Source organism: Artibeus jamaicensis, unplaced genomic scaffold (assembly GCF_021234435.1).
Source record: "Artibeus jamaicensis isolate MK-2021 breed Jamaican fruit bat unplaced genomic scaffold, CSHL_Jam_final contig_444, whole genome shotgun sequence".
NCBI classification, from domain to species: Eukaryota; Metazoa; Chordata; class Mammalia; order Chiroptera; family Phyllostomidae; genus Artibeus; species Artibeus jamaicensis.
This window is the reverse complement of record NW_026521831.1, coordinates 1,851,651-1,873,685: the sequence shown is the minus strand read 5'-3', so window position 1 is coordinate 1,873,685 and position 22,035 is coordinate 1,851,651. Positions and strand designations below refer to the sequence as shown.

The following is a 22,035-nucleotide window of genomic DNA, read 5'->3' as shown; positions in this document are numbered from 1 at the left end:
TTCTTCATCGTCATCCTCGTCAATTGAAATTGGTCTCCAAATTGTAACTTGGTTACATCATATCACTGGAAACCTTAATTACAGAGTTACCATCAAGTCATTTTGCGAATGTGAGATTCTTCAGAGTTCTCACACAAATACGGTTAGGACCTCGGTTCGCACTTAGCAACCCAGGAAACTGGAGCAGGTGCCTGTTGGGAGCCTGGGTGGCCGGGCTGTGTGTGCGAACGTGACTGAGCCCCGGCCCTGGCTTCTCAGAGCTCCCGGCTCGAGGGAGCCTAGTAAGCTGCCCGAGGCCGGTGAGCGCAGACAGTCCTGAACCAGGGGCTGCCGCACGCAGTGCTGAGGGCCCCTGGGCTCCACCTGCAGAGGCCAGGAGGGCGCCGTGCAGGGGGACCTGCCACCGAGCCTGGAAGCAGGTGTGGTGGCACTGGGTGGGGGAGGGCGTGGGCCAGAGGGAGCAGCGTGTGCCCAGCCACAGGGTCCTGGCAGCGCTGGCACGTGGGGGCGGGGGCGGGGCAGGAGGCCACTCACCTTTTTCTTAGGTTATTTTCTCCCAAGAGTGTTTGTTCCCTGCAGTTCTGGGCCTTCAGTGTGTCTTTCAGAAGCTAGGACATGTTTGAACAGTTTGTGTTGCCCAGTGATTTAACTCAAAACTCAGGCTTCCTTCCTTGGACCTGGGGGGTGGGCCCCCGACCGTCGGTGCCAGCGCCCTGCCTTCCTCCGTTCGCAGTGAGAGGCAGGCTCTGGAACCTGTGTGCATAGCCCTCGGGGACCAGCAGACGCTGTGGGCGCTGGACATCCACGGGAGCCTGTGGTTCCGGACCGGCGTCGTGTCCAAGAGGCCTCAGGGGGAGGACGAGCATTGGTGGCAGGTGGGTGCCCCGCTGCGCGGCACGTGCAGGGCCTCCCCCTTTGTCCCCCCCCCTTTGTCTCCCCCCCTCTTTCCCTTGAAGGGCTCGGGGAGGTGGGACTGAGTGGGCAGCAGTGATTTTCCTGCTGGGCGAGGTGGACTCTGCTGGGTCCCAGCCCGCACGTGGGCAGCGTCGGGGGCTGTGCATCTCAGGCAGTGACCCGGTGAGCTCTCTCTGTGCCTGAATGCGCAGGCCCTGCTCACTGACGTAGGTGCCGTCTAGACATCCGTCACATGCTAAATGGGCCTGCAACAGCCACTGCGGGACCCGGATAGCAACGATGTTTCGTTCTGAGCAGACGTGCTGAGAAAAGAGACTAGACAGTAGGTTTGGAAAACTCAACCCACAGTTAAAGTTCGTGCATCTCTGCTTGTTCAGAAAGCCTGCGAGTGGGCGGTGTTGCAGCAAAGAGGATTTTCCCGTGTGTGCTGGGAAAGGAGAGGCTTTGGGGCATAAAAAGGTGTGATCACGCCACCTCTTCGTGACTTGGTACCAGCCAGAGAGGCTGGAACACATTTTCAGAGGAGCGTCTAATTCCCCCGCTTTGGTGCCAGTGTGACCGGAGCCCCCAGGACCCTGAGGGCCGGGAGGGTGCACGGACCCTTGGCAGCTGTGGCTGCGCAGCGACTGTGCGGTGCGTCCCGTGGGCCCGGGCCTCACTGCCCTGAGGACTCGCCTTGTTGCCGAGGCCCCTTCGGCGAGGGTGGGAGAAATGAGACATGTTTGCTCCTCGGGGGGTGAGGGCGTATGCACCCGTTCTCTGCTCCAGTGCGCAGGCGTGCTCGGAAGGTTCTGCTAATGACCTCAACACCCCTTCTTTGGGCTTGTCCTCGTGTTATGTGGCTTTACACACACGTGCTAGTGTGTCTGTGGGGCTAAGTTCTGTTGTTACGTGGCCCGAAGACTAGGGAGCAGTTCGTATTCAGAATGTGATCTTTAGAGAAATTTAACTGACAGAACCGTCTTCGAGGTATTTGAAAGCACTTAGTTTAATTACTGTGAGATTGAGTCCTTGCAGTCAATGCATGAGAGCCGGTGTTCTGTTGGGCTGCTACACTTTTCTGTATTTGAATTTGCATCCTGCTTATCTGCAAATACTGGGTGCTGGGCTGAGTCTGTCGCAGACTTCGGTGTGGCCTTGGCAGTGTGCAGGCCTTGGCAAAGGGCAAGCTCCTGGGGCAGTCGGACAGCAGGCGTGTGCCGAGGCTACGCACCCTGTGGGCCCCGCAGCTGGGCCTGGGGGTCCCGACGGGGAAACCTCCGCTGGAACTTCAGCGAGGGCAGCGGCTTGCCCGGACACAGGCGTGCAGTGCTCGTTTTTCCCGGAATATCCTCTTGTTTCTGTGTCCTGGAAGTTGAGGCCACTGTGAAAAAGATGTCCCTTCCTCCATCATGCACGACCTGGGCCTGCACCAGGCCGTGCTGGGCACGGGGCCGTGGGGAGCCTGTGCTCAGACCCAGCGGGAGACGTGTGAGTGGAAGAGAGGAGTGGGAGCAGGTGGGACCGCCTGCCGGAGGCCTCCAGGCGAGGCCTTCTCAGAGGGAGGCCGCGGGGAGGCCAGCGATGGGCCTCCGAGCCAGGGCGCCGCTGCGGCCCAGGCGGCCCTGTTTCAGGGTTTGGCCGGGCCTGACTGGTGACAGCCCTGGTCTGGACCACGAGTTACTTACTTACGGTACCATTTTAACCCATGTGATGAGTCCGAGTGCTGGCATTGCTGTCCCTGGGAAATGCCTGAATTGAAAAGCAAAGTAGCTCTTCCTCTCTGGTCAGTACAGAAGACAGAGGGGGTGTGGGTGGTGTCCAGGCACACGCTTGGCGTCCCAGATCCGCGTGCAGGAGAAAACCGGTGACCGTTTTCCCTGTCCCTCCGACCCAGCCCTCCGGGAGCGCAGCTCCAGTCCGGTGGCGTCCTGCTGCACTTTGCTCGGTCCGCACACTGACATGCACGTGCGTTGGGGTGTTGGGCGGGCCTGAGCTCTGTCACTGCCCTGACAGCTGGCACCCACTTGTGCCCCTCCAGGTGAGCATCACGGACTACGTGGTGTTCGACCAGTGCAGCCTGTTCCAGACCATAGTGCACGCCACACAGTCTGTGGCCACGGCGGCCCAGGTGCCCGTGGAAAAGGTGGCGGGTAAACTGCGCACGGCGTTTTGGTCGCAGCAGCTTCAGTGCCAGCCGAGCCTCCTGGGTGTCAACAACAGCGGCGTCTGGATCTCCTCGGGCAAGAACGAGCTCCATGTGGCCAAAGGAAGTCTGGTCGGTGGGTGAACCAGTTCAGTTCTCTTGTTGGCCTAACAGGCAGTTCCCCGGGAGGGCCGGCGTGGACGGGAAGCGCTCAGCTCTCCGCCCAAGGAGGGACCTGTGCCGGTGGCAGGAGTGTCCTCCACACAGGCCTCTTCGTGTGTGTGCCTGCTTCCTGTTCCAGTCTGTCCCTGCCGCATCTCAGGTCCCAGTGTCCACACGGCCTGTGAGCACGTTCCACTGGGAACCTGGTGTGATGTAAAGCAGACGGAGCCCAGTTTTATTTTCATAGTTTTACACTTAAATGGGAAAGATCCACCTAGATCGGAAGGGCCTAAGAAGAGAGAATAGTCCGTATCCGAGAGGAAAATTGTCATGCTGTTGGAAATGCAGGGCTCCGCCGATCGGCCGGGCTTCATCCTGTAAAGGGAGCCCTGCTCTGTGGCCGTTCTCCAGCTCTCCTCCCCACGTGGCTTCCTCGCGTGGCCTCCCCGCCGGGGCAAGGCTGTGACTCTGCCTGTTGGCGTCCACAGAGAAGGGGGCCGGCCTTCGCAGGGCTGGCTGGCAGCCATGGAAGAGGTGGGGCTAAAGTCTTGAGGTGGGGCTCCCTCCTCCTCTAACGCACTGTGTCTGTCTCTCCCATCCAGGCACCTACTGGAACAGTGTTGTTCCCCGTGGCACAGCCTCTGCGACAAGATGGGCCTTCGTGCTGGCCTCTGCTTCGCCCACAAAGGAAGGTGGGTGGGGAAACGCAGTGCCCCTAACCCCTGATCTGCTGTGCCCTGGTCAGAGCCAGGGGTGGCGTCACAGGTGGCTAGCCCTGGTTGGCTGAGCTGACAGCCCTGAAGCTGGACAGACCTGACCAGGAGAGAAGGGTCCAGAGCAGGGAAGCAACCTGGAGGTGGGGAGCATTCTGTGTAGCCGCCCGGGCTGGCAGCCGGTGGCTTGAGCAGCGCGGCACTGGGCCACAGCACAGCAGCCGGGGCGCACCGGGTTCTTTGGGCACCATCCCGTTTTCTCCTGTGAATCCAGTCGCCCCCTCCAGCAGTCTCTGTTCACCTGCTTGCAGTCTCTGGCTGGCCTGCGTCCCACAGGTGTGACCCACTGGGGCAGACGCCCCTCCATCGTCAGAGCTCAGCCTGCCCCGGAGCCTGGGGCTTGGAGCTGCAGTGTGGGCAGTCGGGGTCCCCTGTGGGAAGGAGCTGAAGCCGCCCCGAGGGCTGCACCGAGGGTCGGATGAGAGGCCATCGTGCCGCGTGGCCCTGGGGAGACAGTCATTTCGCTCAAGCCTCCGTGCCCTGGGAAGTGGGGGACGTGGCCAGGACAATAAACGCTTTTGCACCAGGTGGTTCTGACACCAGCTCTGAAACCCACGAGCCCCAAACACGGAGGCCCGTTCCTGAGTTTAGCACAGATTCATTCAGCAGCAACACCCGGCCTGACTGCTGAGAGCCACTGACGGCGACCCACACGCGGACTGTGGCCGTGGCTCTGTGTGCGCTGCACCCGGGGAGGCCAGCTCCCTGGGGCCGGGACTTAGAAACCCGCACACCCACTGCCACAGGTTTTCAACGTCCAAACAGACATTGAAACAGGCCTGGCCGCAGGCTTTAGATAGTATCGTAGATGAAACCGGTGCCCGAGGTTCTAACTTCCCTGAGGGTTATTTGCATTTTAAGCTGAAACTACAAACCTAAGGATTCTAGAAGTGGCGGAGGGGTGGGAAGAGCCTTGCCCAGCAGCCCCCTGGTGCGCAGGCCCGCCCTCACCCACCGCGGCAGGGCGGCGAGCACCTCGGCCTTGCATCTGAGCGGCCCTGCTGACCCCCACCTCCGAGTGCTGATGAAATGCTCCGAGTGAGAGACCGCCCAGCTGCTGTAGCTCACCCCGGTCAGCACTGCCAGGCCAGCACCGTAGCCTTCATAAAATCTCGTACGCCCTGCTCTCTTTCATTTCACTCCGATACCTTGGGCTCGTTTCTTCCTAAGTCACAGGGCATCCCCCAGCTGTACCTTAGAGCGCATGGCACCTCTGTGGGCGCTTGGTGAGTGAGCTCAGGAGCTTCGGGCAGGGTTGGCTGCCTGGTGCTTCCGTCCGCGACCCTGCGAATTCTTCCACAGGAAGCTCCCTGTGGCTGAGCCAGGGCAGCAAGGACCTGTGCAGCATCAGTGCCCAGGATGCCCGGTCCCGCCCGTCCACGCTGCAGCTGCCTCCCGACGCCGAGATGAGGGCCTTCGCCGCCTGCCAGGACGCTTTGTGGGCGCTGGACAGCCTGGGCCAGGTGTTCATCAGGACGCTGTCCAAGAGCTGTCCCACCGGCATGCACTGGACGCGGCTGGACCTTTCGCAGCTAGGTAGGCCTCTTGAGCGTCGGGACGGCCTTTACGCTGCCTCCAGATGTGACCGCTAACAAAGGTTCCAGGGGCCATACGGTTTCTCGTGTTGGTCAGCTGACAGCCAGTGGTTTTACCTGTCCAAGCATTTGGTGTTTGGGAATTGACCCACACACACGCACACCTGCACAGAAAAGGCGGAGGGGAGAGAGGAAGCAGGGAGGGAACGAGCGAGGGAGGCACGCCGCCCGCCTCCTTCCCGGCAGCCCTGCTGCATCTCCAGCTGCCGGGGGCCACTTTCCTCACATGGCTGGGCCCGGCCCGCACGGCCGCTCCAAGGTGCCGTGCAGACATGTCTTCAGTCCGTCCAGCAAGGCCCGGCGTCCTGTGGCACCACTGAGGGGTGGGTCAGCTCTCAACTGCCAAGCTCACTTTGTCCAGAGCGAGGTGTTTTCCAGGGTCGTTTTGGTCGCTCTGCTTTAGGCCTGGTGCACGGTCTCTTGAGCCCGTTCTCGGCCCCAGGACCAGTCACCCTGTTGCTTTTGAGAGCATCAGCCAGCTGTCTTCACCGACAGTGACTGACCCCACGGGGCTGTGGACGAGGCTGCAGCTGGGCGTGGCCCTCCCAGCCCTGCCTCCCTGCCTGTTCACCCCATCCTCCCAGTGCCGGGTCACTGGGGTGGTGGCCACCCTTCCCAGGAGAAATCAGCGTTGGTGGACGGGAATCTCCGTCCGAGGGCAGGAGGGAGTCGGAAGTAGGCCCTGCTGAGTCTGGGCCGGCCGTCCTCAGACGGTGAGAGCACAGGCGGCGGGTGTGCACTGCAGGCGTGCTGCTGGGCAGAGGCGCCTGGCAGAGGCACCGAGCCACCCAGCCTCGTGCCTACAGCATCAGCATTAGCAAATCAGTGCCAGGACCCAGCCATGGCCAGAGTGGGTCATGCAGACCGTAGGTGGCCGGTGGCCAGTGGCCAGCCCGAGGTGCAGGACTCGATGCAGAGGCTGCGCTGCCCATGCACAGACCTGGGCCCAGGCGAGCTGCTGGCTTCCCTCCGACCCCAGCTCCTCACCTCTGCAGTGGGGACAGCACTGCCCCCCTGCCCAGAGATGGTGCGAGCGAGCATCCCGCGTGGATGGCTGTCTTGGGCAGGTGGGGCTCGCCCTCGGGGTCGCTCAGAAGCCCTCCTCAGCGGCACAGGGGCGCCCCATGACAGTGCGCATAGTGGGGGCAGTCACAGAGAGTGCCTGCCTGTCTTGGTCCATATCCTACTTCGAGCTCTGGGTTCTGGTGGTTTCTCTGGCTGGCTGGCACTGAAATGACAAAGGCTCCTTTCCCCTTGTTCTGAATTCCCAAGTCCAGAGTTAAGAATTTGTGTAGGGGGGGAGGGGTGCCGGCCTTCCCCTGAGCCAGGGAGGGGCAACAAAAGGGAGTCAGGGCCACCAGGTGTCCTTTTATTGGGTTCCGTCCAGGTGTCGTAGCATAGCTGGTGGGCCGAGCAGGTGAATCAGGGTTCTTCTAATTAGGGTTTAAATTGGGGTGCAGACACGAGCAGAGCTGCGTGCACCGGCCACGCAGCTGTGCAAGGAGTGCTGCCCCTGGTGGGCGGCCCGCCATCCGGCTTCGCTGCTGCATTGCCAGCTGGACTCGGCTGTGCGTGGGAAGACTCTGCACACCTTCAGCCTTCTCTTTCCCAGCCGCTCTCTTCCTGACGCCACTCCTCCGGCCCCATCCCGTCCCGCACGGGCAGGGCACCTCTCTCAATCGCCCCAGGGTCTCTGGCGGTGCCTCATCCCTGCTTCCGCCCACCCACTGCCAGAGGCAGCCCGGCTCCACTCCTGCACTGCCCAGTACCCACCTGCCCGTGGCACCAGGAGTGCCCCTCCCTGAAGCACAGCTGCAGCGGCTGTGCCTTCACCACTGGATGGCTCGAGTTGCCCCGAGCATCAGTTCCTGTCTCCAGGCCGCACCGGGGGCCCTGCAGCCTGGCCCTGCCTGCCCTTCCCGGGCACCGCCTGCCCCTTGCCTCTCCCCTCGGCCTAGGATGCCCTTCCTGCTCTTCCCTCCCTCAGCTCTCCCTGCTGCAGGCCGCAGCCACTCTCCCCGTCAGCCTCCGTCTTGATGCCTGGCCCGCTGCGTCCCCTGAGCGCTGTGCTCCTGCTCTCAGCAGGCATTTCGGTCGGACTCAGGAGGTCCGCACCAGAGGGTGGGGGCTGTGTAGGGGGGACCATGTGCTCAGCCCCATCCCGGTCCTTCAGGAAGTGAGACTGTCAGGGAGAGCTGTCATTGTGTGCAGCTGTCTTTCTAAGTAACCCTGGCACAGGAGTTCCATTCCTGTTGCTGCTGATCACAAATAAACTTGCCCGACACGCAGGGTCAAGGTGCTGCTGCCACACCGGGTCAGGGCACGAGGCCAGCGGTGCCGGGTTCGTCAGAGCGGTCTGGAGCTGTGTTCCACACCTTCTCCTCGGTCCTGGCTCCGTATGAGTGTTCTGACCTTGAAAATGCTCAAGTGAAGGCCTGTCTTCCTAGTGCCCACAACGTGAGCCTGGCTACCTCATGCTGGCATCGACCTTGGGCAGCGCAAGGTCATTGTAAAGTCTGGAATGTGACTGTTCTTGCAAACAGAAGTTGCATTTTCAAGGATGACTTCAGCAAAGTGTCAAGTCACGAACACAGTTTCTACCTTTAATTTCTTCTTGAAGACACAGCGTCCCTCTGCCCTGCCCCATACAAACAGCCACATCAGTGACCGTTTAGAGCTGACATGAAGGGAACTCCTGGATGTCTAGCTGTTGAACCAGGTACAAAGACAGTATGGGAGTTGGGACTGGCACAGTCCTGGATTTTGGAAGGAGAGTTGCACCATTTGCGGGCGTTCATGACGCTCTGGCGCGTCATGTGGGCGCCAGGAGGCTCAGCCGGTGAGCACTTCGTGGGCAGCCTGCCCGGTCTCCGGGGGGCGAGGACGTACTCAGTGGCAGGTCATACCTGTAGGTAATGACAGGACTGTGGTAGGCAGTAGCTTAGGTAGAAGAGTGTTTCATAGGTAGTAAAACACCAAAGAGATGCCGCTTTCTGTTCAGGGAAGATGTCTGATGTGTTGAGAAAATAATTAAAATTTTTAAGGGGAGGGGAAGAGGCAGGCAAGTCGATGAGGGCCTAGTCGGGCCCGTGGTGGGGCGAGCCCAGCCTCAGTGACCCGATGGCACACACCAGCTTCTTCTCCCCCGGCTCGGCTTTCTACCTGGTGTCCCAGCAGTGACACCGTCCCCACTCGTCAGAGAGGCCGAGTGACTCTTCACAGGGGCTGCCACGGGCCAGGCTCCCTCCTGCAGTTGCTTATTTCTTTTTTTTTAAATATATTTTATTAACTATACGATTACAGTTGTTCCATTTACCCCCCTTCATTCCCCTCCACCCTGCACACCCCCTCCCCCACCATTCCCCCCCTTTAGTTTATGACCACGTGTCTCAAGTTCTTTAGATTCCATATTTCCCATGCTATTCTTGCCCCCATCTATTCTCTATCTACTGTCTATGCTACTTATTTTCTGTACCTTCTCCCCCTTTCTCCTCCTCACACTCCCCTGTTGCTAACCCTCCATGTGATCTTCATTTCTACAGTTCTGCTCCTGATCTAGCTGTCCTCTTAGTTTGCTTTTGTTTTAGGTGTGATTGTTAATAACTGTGAGTTTGCTGTCCTTTCACTGTTCATCTTTTTTATCTTCTTTTTCTTAGATAAGTCCCTTTAACATTTCATATTAAAGGGCTTGGTGATGATGAACTCCTTGAGTTTGATCTTATCTGAAAAGCACTTTATCTGTCCTTCCATTCTAAATGAAAGCTTTGCTGGACAGAGCAATCTTGGATATAGGTCTTTGGATTTCATGACTTGGAATACCTCTTTCCAGCCCCTTCTTGCCTGTAAGGTCTCTTTTGAGAAATCAGCTGACAGTCTGATGGGAAGTCCTTTGTAGGTGACTGTCCCCTTATCTCTTGCTGCTTCTAGGATTCTCTCCTTCATTTTAATCTTGGCTAATGTAATGATGATGTGCCTTGGTGTGTTCCTGCTTGGGTCCACCTTCTTTGGGACTCTCTGAGCTTCCTGGACTTCCTGGAAGTCTGTTTCCTTTGCCAGATTGGGGAAGTTCTGCTTTATTATTTGTTCAAATAAGTTTTCCACTGGTGGCTGTTCCTCTTCCCCTTCTGGTACCCCTATAATTTGGATACTGGAGCGTTTAAAGATGTCCTGGAGGTTCCTAAGTCTCTTCTCATTTTTTTGAATTCTTGCTTCTTCGCTCTTTTCTGTTTGGCCATTTTTTCCTTCCTTCTGGTCCACTCCATTGATTTGAGTCCCAGTTTCCTTCCCAACACTATTGGTTCCCTGCGCAATTCCCTTCATTTCACTTAGTTTAGCCTTCATATGTTCCTCTAATTAGTGAGTAAAATCAACCAGTTCTGTGAGGATCCTGATCACCAGTGTTTTGAACTGTGCATCTGATAGGTTGGCTATCTCTTGGTTGCTTAGAAGTATTGGCTCTGGGGCTTTGAGCTGTTCTTCTTGAGCCATAATGTTTTGGTCTGTTTGCCCCTGTTCTGTATGAGGGGTGGAGCCTTAGGTGTTCACCAGGGTGGGGTGCTGCGGTCCAGCTGCAGCGGGTCAAGGGGTCCCACAGGTGAGGGTAGGCGTCGGCACTGGGTAACAGACGACAACACGCCTCAAAGGACAGTGAAGCTCTGTTCCGTTTATTGCAAGTACAAGCAGGTTTTTATATTTTCATTTTAGGTAGTGATTAACATTTGTAGTATAACATGGTCATTTAAGCAGAAAAAATTAATACAAAGGTAATCAGTAAAAGTACAAAAGTTCCCGTAGATTTAGTTAAAGATTATTTTAACTAGGAGAGAGAGCCATTAATCAGACAATTAGAAGTATCTTATTGTATATTAAAGTTTCTCAGAATTTGTCATAGGGCAAAAGGATACGCTAGATTGAGTAGAGAAAATAGGAGATTTATTATAAGGCCTTTGTGATGTCTAACTTAGCTATCTATCTTTTTTTTTGCTTAAAATGTTTTTCTGTGTACTATAAATTCTGACTCCCTAGTGACTGTTTAGTTTGTAATAACTAACTAGCTTTTGTTATTACTTTGCTTGTCTAGTTGATATATATTCTTATTCAAGGTAAAGGAGGGGCTATTCCTATGTTGCAGGGGGCTTTCAAGGGTACTTCTTTTAAGTTTCTCTAGGAGTTCTTTTATAGACATGTTTTGTACTTTGATTCCCTCTAAGAAAGCAGTGAGATCATCTCCTGATTTCCTAGAGTATTCTATCTTATCTTGGGTGTTTTTCCAATAATCTGTTATTGATTAAGCTTGAATTCTCAGATTGTTCTGGTTGTTTCTTTGTACCTATATTCCCTGACGTTCTAGTATGATATTATTATTCTGTTCATTGAGCCGGGAAAGGTCTAGGCACACTATCTGAATCACTGCCAGGGTATTCATAATGATTAAAGCAGAAAAGGTCATGATCCCCAAAGCAAGCACAATCACAATAGGTATTGCAGGGCCTTCCATGCCACGTCCACCAGGTTGGAAACTGCTTCCTTGAAGTCTTACACCCCCTCTCAGGACCTTGTCATGGAGAAAGGGATCCAACAGTGGACACGGCAGTGGACGTGGCAGTGGGGTGACCCAGTGACTAGGTTGTGATGCTGTATGTGGGGGCGAAGTCAGAGAGGGAGCGATGGCGCTTATTCCGCTCTCCGTTGGATTTCAGTTCCTTCCACCACTTCCCTCAAGCAAACTGGGCCCTTCTGGTGCTGATTCCTGGGTGGATGGGCTTGTTTACGTTCAAGGACCCTGTGGGTCTCTCCAGCAAACTCTCCTGTGAGGCTGGGAGCCTCTCTCAGCACCTCAACCCCTGAAAGTTTTTCCAGTCGGTGGTTTTAGGTTTTATGTCCCGTTGCTGGGGCCCCGGGTTGCTAGGTCTTTCCCACTGACCATTTTTAAGCCTGCCTGGTTTATCTGCGTGAGAATGTGCGCCTGCGGTCAGCCAGCCGCCTTGCGAGCTTTACCGGGTTTGCTCGATTCCTCCCCGCACCCGGGCCTGCCAACCTACGCCTCTTCCTGCCCTGACCCCTCTCCGTCGGCCACCAACTCCACCCCTCCTACCGGTCTGGATGAATGGTTTGTTGTTGTCGGACTTTGGTACAGTTTAATTTTCTGTCTGTTCTTGTTTTTGTTTCTAAATCTTTATTGTCCTTAAACTTGGTTGTGCGAGGAGGCACAGTGTCTCCACCTACGCCTCCATCTTGGCCGGAAGTCTGTAGTTACTTTTCAATCAGTCCTTGTTTCTCAGCTGTTTCTGGGGCTTCCTGCTGAAGCTGCTGTATTTTGATTTGTACAAATGTTTTAATATGTAGTGTAGAGACCTGGGGAGTCTGTCTGAGCCCCCCGGAAAAATGTTCTATGGAAGAGTAAGGGAGGAAACGCGGTGTTTCACCATCAGGAACCCCCAGCCTTAAGCAGTGCCCAAAGGGGCGCTGCCTTTCGTGCAGTGGGAGTTAACACCTTCTAAGCTTGTCTCATGCTAATGGCACATGACACGATTGCCACATAGCAGGATCCGTGCCTGTTGGTGCAGACATGGGCTGTCATCTGATGCCAGTGTCACCTGCGTAGGGTGGCCAAGAACAGCACAGCCAGCAAACCCAGCTGCAGCCTTTTCCCCAGTGCCCGGCTAACGTGACCCGTCCTCTGACCCAGTCATCACGAGGCAAAGCGTGCAGCTTGGAAGACGCGCAGGAGACCTGATCCCACACGCACAGGGCGCGCTGTGCGAGTGCCCGTCTCAACACCACTCGCTGTCGGGGAAATGCCAGTGAAACCCGAGACAGGCATCACTTCACACCCACCAGATGGCCGATGGAAACAGGCCGCAGCGCGACACCAGCGAGGGTCACAGACAGCCGGGGACACTGGCAGCGCTGTGGAAAGCGGAATGTGCGCTGGCCGGTGGCCCAGCAGCTCCGCGCCTCGGTGCTCAGGAGAAGCAGCACGTGTCCCCCAAAGTCTTCCGAGAACCATGGTAGCAGCTTTACTTCTAGTGGCAGAAGGTGGGCGGGTGAAGTAACTGGTGTCAGTGCAGTGGAATAACCCTCGGCCTTGAGTAAGTGACAGTGAGTGACAAAGCTGCACCCGGAGTGTGTGCCTGCGACCACTTCTGTGGACGCCTCCACCAGGCCAGACTCACTGTGCTGCTAGAAGTCGGAGGGAGTGACCGGACGGGGTCCGGGGAACTCTCCGGGACGAGTCACCAGGCATGCCCTTTGTCAGAGCTGGGCGAGGCGGCTGACGCGGGGAAGCTGGGTGGCCCGGCCTCAGCCCTCAGCTTGCCCCAGGCCTCCTGGCTTCGCCACCTGCATGCCGGGAGCCTTGGGCAAATGGCTTCACATCTGCACCTCGGTGGCCTCGTGAGGACTGGGGTCCCGGTGGCTGTGCAGACCCGGCTGGGGACCGCCCTGCAGCAGCTGGTCGGTGACGGCTGCTGCAGCTCTTCTGCCAAACAGATCGTCAGTCAAGTGCAGTCTCTAACAGCTCGTCCCACTTCCCTTCCTCTTAAAACCGGTGTCATCAACAAGGATAATAGGAACAGGAAATCGAAGATTCGCGGTGGCCTCCTTAGTTCACCTTAATTCCAGTTAGGACCGAGATCACCCATAAAGAGGGTCTTCCTCTCCCCTGGTCCAGAAGCTGCTGGTGGTCGTCAGTACCTGAGGCAGCGAACGATGGCCCCAGTGGAGATGCCTGTCCCCGTGCTTGGTGACACAGGGCACTTCCTGGCCCGTGGCACAGAACGGCTGCCATGTGGTGCCCGGTAGGTGGCAGGGCAGCCAGAGGCCTCAGCCACCCTCCTCGTCCCTTCCTTTGCAGTAGCCGGTCCGAGCGGACAGATTTCAGTGAGAGGTCAGCTTCACGGTGGTGACCGTGCCTGTGCCTCTCCTTCCCTCGTCTGCAGGAGCCGTGAGACTGACGAGCCTGGCGTGTGGGGGCCAGCACGTGTGGGCCTGCGACTCCAGGGGAGGCGTGTACTTCCGTGTGGGGACCCAGCCTCTGAACCCCAACCTCATGCTTCCGGCCTGGATAATGATTGAACCGCCCGTGCAGGTGAGTTCAGGGCAACCGGCGCTGACCGGCCCCTCGGTGAGACAGGCCGCAGGACGCCGCTGTTGGGAGAAGCAGCACCGCTGACAGGGGGCTCCCAGCAGGGGGGCAGGGCATGTGTCTGCAAACAAGGGGGGCTGTCCACTGGCCCCCAGACTTAGAACTTGATGTTTGTCAAGTTCAGAGCTGAACAGATTGATAAAATTATCTCAGCCAACACTGAATTCCGCCCCCCCAAATGTTTTATTTCTTTTTACAGAGTGAGCATTGTTTTTTTAACTCAATATCCAAAAGCTTAGAGGAGAAAGTAAAGGCCACTTTAAACCTGGTCGTGGGTCTGGTCTGTCGGTGTCAGCGTTTTTTGCGAGTGCCTCCCGGGTGTGTTCACGAACTCTCCTTCCCAGTGTCCCCGGTGCCCCATTTCCATTTACAGTGTCTTCTTTTTTTTTTAAGTACTGTTTTGTTATTAAAGATTTTATTCATTTATCTTTAGAGGGAAAGGGAAGGAGAGAGGGAGAGAAACATCAATGTGTGGTTGCCTCTCATGTGTCTCCTGGTGGGACCTGGCCTGCAACCCAGGCATATGCCCTGACTGGGAATCAAACTGCGATCCTTTGATTCGCAAACGCGGGCTCAGTCCACTGAGCTACGCCAGCCGGGGCCGGTTTACAGTGCCTTCTGTCTGCCACACATGGGTGTGGGCCCAGCCCGGCTTGCGTCTTTACCCTCCTACCAGTCTCACTGGGGTTTCTTCTTTCGTCCTGTGGTTGGTCCCTTCTTCAGTTCCACAGTTGCCAATGTCTGATGGTTCTGAATGATGTTGTTATGGTTTAGTTGTAATTTTTGTACGGTTGTGCGAGGGCAGTAAGCTGTGTTTACCTACACCGCCATCTTGATTGGAAGTCCTACAATGTATCTAAATGTTTTCTTGTGCTCTTGACTGTTCCCCACTGGGTCAGGAGAAGTCTGACCTCAGTGCACTGTTGAATTACCCTTTAAGATCTAATGGGCCCTGGCTGGTTTGGCTCAGTGGATTGAGCATCAGCCTGCAAACTGAAAGGTTGCTGGTTCGATTACAGGTCAGGGCACATACCTGGGTTGTGGGCCAGGGCCCCAGTTGGGGGCATGCAAGAGGCCACCATTAAAAAAAAAACCTGATGGGCCCAGTTGCTATGCTGAGTGTATTTCTGCTGACATTTGTGATGGGGAGGCCGCTAGTCCCGCTTGTGTGACTTTGCTGTTGGGTGAAACATGGAGCTGGCACGCGCAGAGGCGGCGGCGGAGGCCAGAGCGGGTTGTCTGTGAACAAAAAGATACTTTCAAGGCACCAGAAGGAAACCGAGGGAGGGAGTCCAGGCCCGTGCTCATGACCGTCTGCATGTCGGGCATCGTAGCCCTCGGGGGTGGGGCGGCGGAGGTGGAGGGGCAGGCTGCAGGGCCAGACGCGAGGACCAGCAGTCCTGCCCGCGGGCCTGGGGCGTGTGCTGGGGGCCGGATGTCGACCCGGGTAGGTCTGGAGTCCTTTCAGGCCACACGGAGGCTCCACGTGGCTCTCCCGGGTCCCGGGGAGAGTGAGTGCGGCACCAACTGTGACGCTGGGGGAACAGAAAGTGCTGTGCAAACCGAGGAGCGAACCGGACGTGCACTCACACTTCCACTGCACACGGGGGCACCACGCCGGGCCCAGACGAGGGCTGTGGCACTGGAGTCCTCGAGCACGGTGGCGCACGGTGACAAGGACAGGCAGGCCAGCGGTGCTCGGTTTCCTGCCCGCTCCCGTTCTCTTCAGATAAGGCTCCTCCTGTCACCCGACTCCTCGGCGCGTTGCGGTCAACACCTTCCTTTCCTTTTCTTCTAGCAATTGTGTTATTTTGTCAGAGTTGTAGTTTGCCCTTTTACAGAACACAGCTCAGTGGAATTGACAGTTGTGCAGCAGTCGCTACTAGCCGGCTGCAGATCTTAGTCACCCAGACAGAAATCGGGCCGGCTGGCCACTCCCTTCCTCCCCTCAGCTGGTGGCAGCGCGAGCCTTCCCCGTGTCTGTGTGTCCCCGTCTCGCTGGACGGGCCCATGCACTGTGTGGCGCTGCCCGCCGTCCCTCACTGCGCGCGTTTTCCAAGTCCCCAGTTCACGATGCTGCACGCGTGGGCGCTTCTGTCCTCTGTCACCGAGTGACGCTGCACCGTGTGCACAGGTCCCATTGCATGTGTCTGTCGGCCGGTGGGCACTGGGGATCTTTCTACTTGGCTCCGAGTGACTCTGCCGCGAGCGTTCATGTGTGGGTGCGTGGTCTCGGTTCTCTTGGGTGTGTAACTGTAAACGGAACTGCAGGGTCGTTTGGTGATGGTGTGTTTAAATCTTCTGTGTAAGATTTATTTACTTATTTTTAGAGAGAGAGGGATGAAGGGAAAAGGAGGGAGAGAAACAGTTGCTTCTTATACATGCCCTGACCAGGGATTGAACCTGCTACTCAAGTGTGTGCCCTGACTGGGAATTGAACCATAAAGTCGGGATGACACCCAACCCACTGAGCCACACCAGGCAGCGCCAAGTTTTTAGTTTGATGAAGTCTGATTAATCTGTTTTTATTTTCATTTATTTTTTAAATATTTTATTTATTTTTAGAGAGAGGAGAAGGGAAGGAGAAAGAATGGGAGAGAAACATCCATGTGTGGTTGCCTCTCATGTGTCCCCTACTGGGGACCTGACCTGCAACCCAGACATGTGCTCTGACTGGGAATCAAACTGGTGACCCTTTGCTTCATAGGCCCGTGCTCAATCCACTGAGCTGCGCCAGCCAGGGCTAATCTGTTTTTATTTAGTTGTAATGCTTGGGGTGTGCTAAGAACCACTGCTTAATCCTAGGTCAAGAGGAGTCATACTTAGGTTTTCTGATTTTGTAGTGTTAACTCCTACATTTAGATGTTGGATTCAAGTTAATTTTTGTGTGCGGTATGAGAAGGTCGTCCAAATGCACCCTTCTACACGCACGTACCCGGTCATACCAGCACCGTTTACAGAAATGACTGTTCCTTCCCTGGTACATTGTCTTGACGGCTTGTGGAGCTGATGGGTCGTAGGTGTGAGGACTCGTCACCGTGCTCCTGGCCCCGTCCCAGTGGCCGGCAGCTGTGTCTGTCCTTGTGCCCGGGCCACACGTCCTGATCGCGTGACTTCGTCGTCAACTTTGAAATTAGGAAGCAATTTGTTTCCAAAACTGTTTTGGCTACTCTGTGTCCTTCTAATATCTTGTGGATTTTAGGATCAGTTTGTCACTTTCTGCTTTTTTCTTTTTTGCTGGGATTTGGGTAGGAACCGTGCTGAGTGTGGAGCTCCGCTGGGCGCGCTGCCCTCTCACCAGCACAGGGTCTTCCAGGCCGGGAGCACGGTGTCTGCATTTGTGAGGATGCTCTGTGATCTCCTCCAGCGGTGTTACAGTTCCACAGTGTACATTTCCATTACTTTTGTTAAATTTATTCCTAAAGTTCTTACTCTCTCGGGTGCTATTGTACACGGAATTGTTTTCTTAATTTCATTTTTAAATTGCTGACTTACCAGTGTAAGTTTTTGGGTGTTGATCTTGTGCCTGGAAATGCTGGTAAACCTGCTTGTTCCAGTGACTTTCGTGTCGGCCCTTTAGGGTTTTCTACATGCAAGACCACGTCTGCAAGTAAAGGTGGTTGTGCGTTGTCCTTTCCCACCTGGACGCCCTGTCACTCGTCGTCCTGCCTGGTCGCCCCGGCGGGGACCCCGTGTACGACGCCAGAGGGCGCCGGGCGGCGTGGGCGTTCTCGTCTTGCCCCGATCTCAGGGGACGGCATCCTGTGTTTCCACTGAGTGCACTGTTATCAGCTGTGGATTTTTTTTTTAAAGAGAGAGGGGGGAAGGGAGGGAAGAATGAGGAGAGAAACACCAGCTGATTTCCTCTCGCACGCCCCCAACCAGGGACCTGGCCTGAAACCCAGGCATGCGCCCTGACTGGGGGTCTATCCAGCGATCCCACGGCCTGTGGGCGACGCCCACCTGCTCAGCCGAACGGTCAGCGTTGGGTTTCTCACAGCCGCTCTTTTGCAAACTGAGGGAGGCCCCTCTACTCCTGGTTCGTTGGGTGGTTGGTACCGTGGCCGGTGTTGGACCTGGCGGCTGCTCTTTCTTCGTCTGTGGAGATGGCCGTGTGGGCTTCGCTTTATCGGCATCACGTGAAGTTGACTGACCTGGTGTGGTGGGCCGCCTTGTCCTTCGGGGGTGAATCCAGCGGGTCGTCTGTGGGTCTTGCCGGCTTGATCCGCCGGCGATTTGTTGGCAGTTTCTGTGTCCACACTCAGGAGGGTGGTCGGCCTTTGCTTTGCTTTGCGTGTCGCGTGTTTGTCAGGTTTTGGTGTCAGGGCTGCGCTGGTCTTTTGGACGAGAAGTGTTTTTTCTCTTCTGTTTTCTGGAAGAGATTCTGAAGAATTGGTGTTACTCATTCTTTAAGTGTTTGTTAGGATTTACCAGTGTAGGTTTGGGTTTTTCTCTGTGGGATTTTTTTATTACTGATTCAGTCTGTTGTTTTAGATCTATTCAGAATTTTCTGTTCTTCTTGATGAGTACGAACAGTTTATGTTTTTCTAGGAGTTTGTTCATTTCGTCTGCGTCGTCTGATTCATCGGCACCCGGTTGCTCCAGTTGCAGCCCCTTTTCTTTCTGGAAGATTGGTAGGGCGTACCCTCTTGTTTTTCTGGTTTTAGTAATTCGAGTCTCCTCTCTTTCTTTCTTGGTTAATCTCGCTAAAGTTTGGACAGTTCCGTCGACCTTCTCAAAATCTCGCCTTTGGTTCCGTCGGTCCGCCCCCTTCTGCTCTGTTCCATCTGTTCCCACCGCGGTCCTTCTCCTCCGCGCTTTCTTGCCGCACAGCACTCTGCTCGCTGGTGACCCTCCCGATGCCCCAGCTGTGTTCGTCTCCCCTGCCAAAGCCCTGCAGGGACAGCGGGCAGGGGCCCAACACAGAGCCACGCCAGGGTCAGAAGGGACCCTCGGCTGGATGAGTGGCGCAGGACCCGTGGAGGTGAAGGGCGCTGCCGAGCGGGTGGCAGTGGCCGGGCCGCCTGCCTCTGCCCTGCAGCCCGCAGCCCAGCCACCGGGCTGTGTCCCAGACTGTGCCTGTGCCTCCCCTCCTTCCTCTCTGAGAGGCTCGCATGACCTCTGGGGAGCATCGCGGGGCGGGACGCTGTACAGGAGAGATCTGCCGAGAGGAGTGGTGGCAGCTTTGCTCTGTAACGTGGCCCACGTAGAGCAAATGCCGCGGAAGGGCCTGGGAACTGCGCTCCTCATGACGGGCGGTGGCCCAGTGTGGGGTTAAAGGGCACCGTCTCCAGTGGGCTGCGGAGCAGAGTCGCTTCCGGCGCTCGGGCCACTGGGAGAGCCCTGCAGGGGAAACCCTTCCCCGGGTTTGTGGACACAGGCTTTCCACAGTGGTTATCCCACCCCCAGCCTGTTCCCCCAGGGGTAGGAGTCAGGGGAGGCTCTTCCCACTGGTCATAGGAAGCACGTTACTGGGGACAGCTGAGTGACCAACAGTCCCCCTAGGACCTGGCTGCACGCTGTAATAAGCACACCTTACCATCCAGTCCGTGGGCGCCCCACGGAGCGGCTGCTCCTGCCCCTACTTGCGGTCACCCCTTCCCAGAGAGGGTCAGGAGTGGCTGGGGGCCTCGTGGCTAGTAGGTGGCAGAGTGGACTCCACATGCGTGTCCCCCAACTAGGTGCTGAGGAGCAAGCCTTGGCGGGAACACTGACAGTGTCCCCAAGGTGGACCATTGGTCGGTGACCTCACGTGCACGCAGTGGGTCAGGACAGAACTGCCCCAATCTTGAGACTGTACAGAGTCCTGGGAAGATGAGCCCCGCAGTGGGACCAGGGTTGGGGACAGAGGTTTCACAAAAAGGCTGTGGACGTTCAGGACGATGTGGGACTTGCTCACTTGCCACTCACCTTTCTGCACTTCGTTCCACGTGCTCTTCGCCCAAGCTTCCTGGACAGTGTGTGGGACACGTCTGCACTTGAGACACAGGGAAGAGGAGACGGGTGCTGCAGGGTGTGACCTTGTGAGCCACGGGGACCTTGGAGAATAGTCACAGTTTCTCTGTTTCTGTTCCCTATTCTTATCTCTGGTTAAACCTCCCTCCTCTGGTAGTCTCGGGTGAATTTTAGCAAAGCATTCAAAACAAATGACTCAGTTTTCAGACTTGCTAACATTTAGAAGGATTTGGAGAAAATATTTATAGTTGTGTTTAGCATCTTTTTTTGGAGTTCGCTTCATCAGTTGCTGAACTTTCTGTGCACATTAAAATTAGCTCTGAAGCTAATAGCACAGTTGACTCGGTTTCCTGGTGCTGCCTGCACCGTGCGCAGCAGAAAGGAAGGGGGTCCAGCAGGTGGTCTGGCGGCCGCACCGGCGAGGCCCCGCCTCTTCTTTCACGGGGATCCACTTCGCCCCTTATGCTCTGCCCCCCCATCGCCTCCTGTCCCCGGTCCCCTCCTGTCCCCGGTCCCCTCCAGGCCTGGGCACCCAGGCCTCACGCGGTGGGCTGGCTCCACAGCAGAGACAAATGTGACTGCGGATAGCCAGACTAACATTTGAAAAGTAATTTTAAATTCAGCCGCTTCAGTTATATTTGGCCACACGAACAGTGGAATAAACTAAATACACAAACACGGTCACAGATAGTACCCGTGAGTTGCCACGCTCAGAGATGCTGCCGGGGGCGCGGGCTGGGACCGGGTGTCACTCCACATGTCCGGACCTTCAGGGGAGTCCAGCCCCGACAGCAGGAAGGAGCCCCTGGGCTGGGCCTTCAGATTCATCAAAATGGAACATCATCTTGGGGTGTCAGACCGGGGCGCAGTTAGAGGGGTTTTGCTCTTTGCTCCCAGGCTGGGGCAGTGCCACGTAATCCTCGATGTCACTACACCTTGCACCCTCTGGTGGCACTCACTGAGCTGGCAGAGGTCACTCGCACCAGGGCAGAGATGGAGGGAGGAAAGTCGCTGCCACAGAACCCAGCTCCGTGGGCGGGGCCAAGCTCCCGCTGCTGAGCGTTCAGGGGCATCCCTCCTGGGATGAAGGCCAGGCCCCGAGTCGGTCCGCAGGTGGTGGGTTACTGCCGGGCTGGTCACAACGCCGGGCCTTGGGGCCGATGTTCCCTGACCTCACTTGGATGCCACGGGTTAAGTCCCTCAGCAACAGCACTGAAGGGCTCATCTCCGGATGGAGCCTTCCCTAGCACAGCATGTCCCCGCGGCTGGCAGTGATGGCGTTCTGGGACAGGGAGCAGAAAGCTCCAGTGTCAGAGCAGCCGCGGAGTCGCCCTGCGAGTCCCTGGTTCTCAATGAGAGAGAAGAACCACGGTGGTCGACAGGGTCAGTGGCCCCAAGGCCTGCGCTCCTGGGGGCGTGGCTGGGGGCGGAGCCTCTGCCGTGGCGACTCGGGCACACGGTGGGGGGGGGACCCCACCCACCCCACCCACCCCACTGTACGGACGCAGGCCTCACGCTCCCCTGGAGAAACGCTCACGGCAGCTGCTGAGCGAAGCGCACGTTACCACGCGTGTCTGATGATTCTGTGTGAAAAAGAACAGGCTGCACAAGTCGGGAGGGTACCCAGCAAAATGCTGACGGTGGTGCCGCCCGGTGGGGCTGCTGTGGCCGGCGGCTTCCTGCCTTCGGTTTCCCTCTCTTTTCTGAGGGTCTTGCAGTTAATGTAACAGTAATTTGTAGCTCTATCTAACAGGAACTAGTCTTCAGAAACGATCAGAATTCTTCTCTAAGCTCTTCGGTGCCGCTGGTTACGGCCCACGTGGCGGGTGCAGCTGGGGCCCCGCCCTCGTGTGAGGCGGCCACTGAGTAGCCGCTCACTGCACCGGCCACTGCAGACGAGGAAGGGTGTGCTCGGAGGGGCCGCTTAAAATCTCGCTCTGGCGAGTACTGATCTGAAGCCCTAGCGGAGTGGGGGCTGCCACGGCTTTGGAGCTGGCCTCTGCCACTCACCGGAAGCGGAAGCGTTCCCGGGCCTTCCTGTGCAGGCCACAGCGGTGACCTGCCCCCAGCTGTCGCCGACCTGCAGGGTGACGTGTGCACAGCCGCTCACGGCGTCCTTGGGAGGGCTGTGTGGTGTGGTCCCAGTGTTGAGAAAACAGAAACCAGTGGTGACAACATGCCACTTAAATACCTAGGGAACCTACAGCCAAGTTACTACTTTGGTCCAGGAACCATAGGCAACTACAACTCCAAGGTCTGTCTGCCACGTTCACCCGCAGTGGGCAAGGAATTCTTTTGTAAGCAGAGACAACAGCATGTTCTGCGAAGGACCCAGGCTTGGGGCCGGGGCAGCCCTCTGCTCCA

The 22,035-nt window shown here is 56.7% G+C and overlaps 1 protein-coding gene across 3 annotated transcripts in view; it reads left to right on the top strand.

Moving 5' to 3' along the window:
* The window catches only part of TECPR2 (tectonin beta-propeller repeat containing 2), a 78,183-nt gene that overhangs the window by 40,121 nt on the left and 16,027 nt on the right, over positions 1–22,035 (top strand). For all 3 annotated transcript variants that reach the window (XM_053666085.1, XM_053666083.1, XM_053666084.1), the window contains 5 exons: positions 734–875; positions 2,936–3,176; positions 3,805–3,894; positions 5,278–5,511; positions 13,511–13,659. In XM_053666085.1, coding sequence (XP_053522060.1) covers positions 734–875; positions 2,936–3,176; positions 3,805–3,894; positions 5,278–5,511; positions 13,511–13,659 — 856 coding nt within the window. The remainder of the gene's footprint in view (positions 1–733; positions 876–2,935; positions 3,177–3,804; positions 3,895–5,277; positions 5,512–13,510; positions 13,660–22,035) is intronic.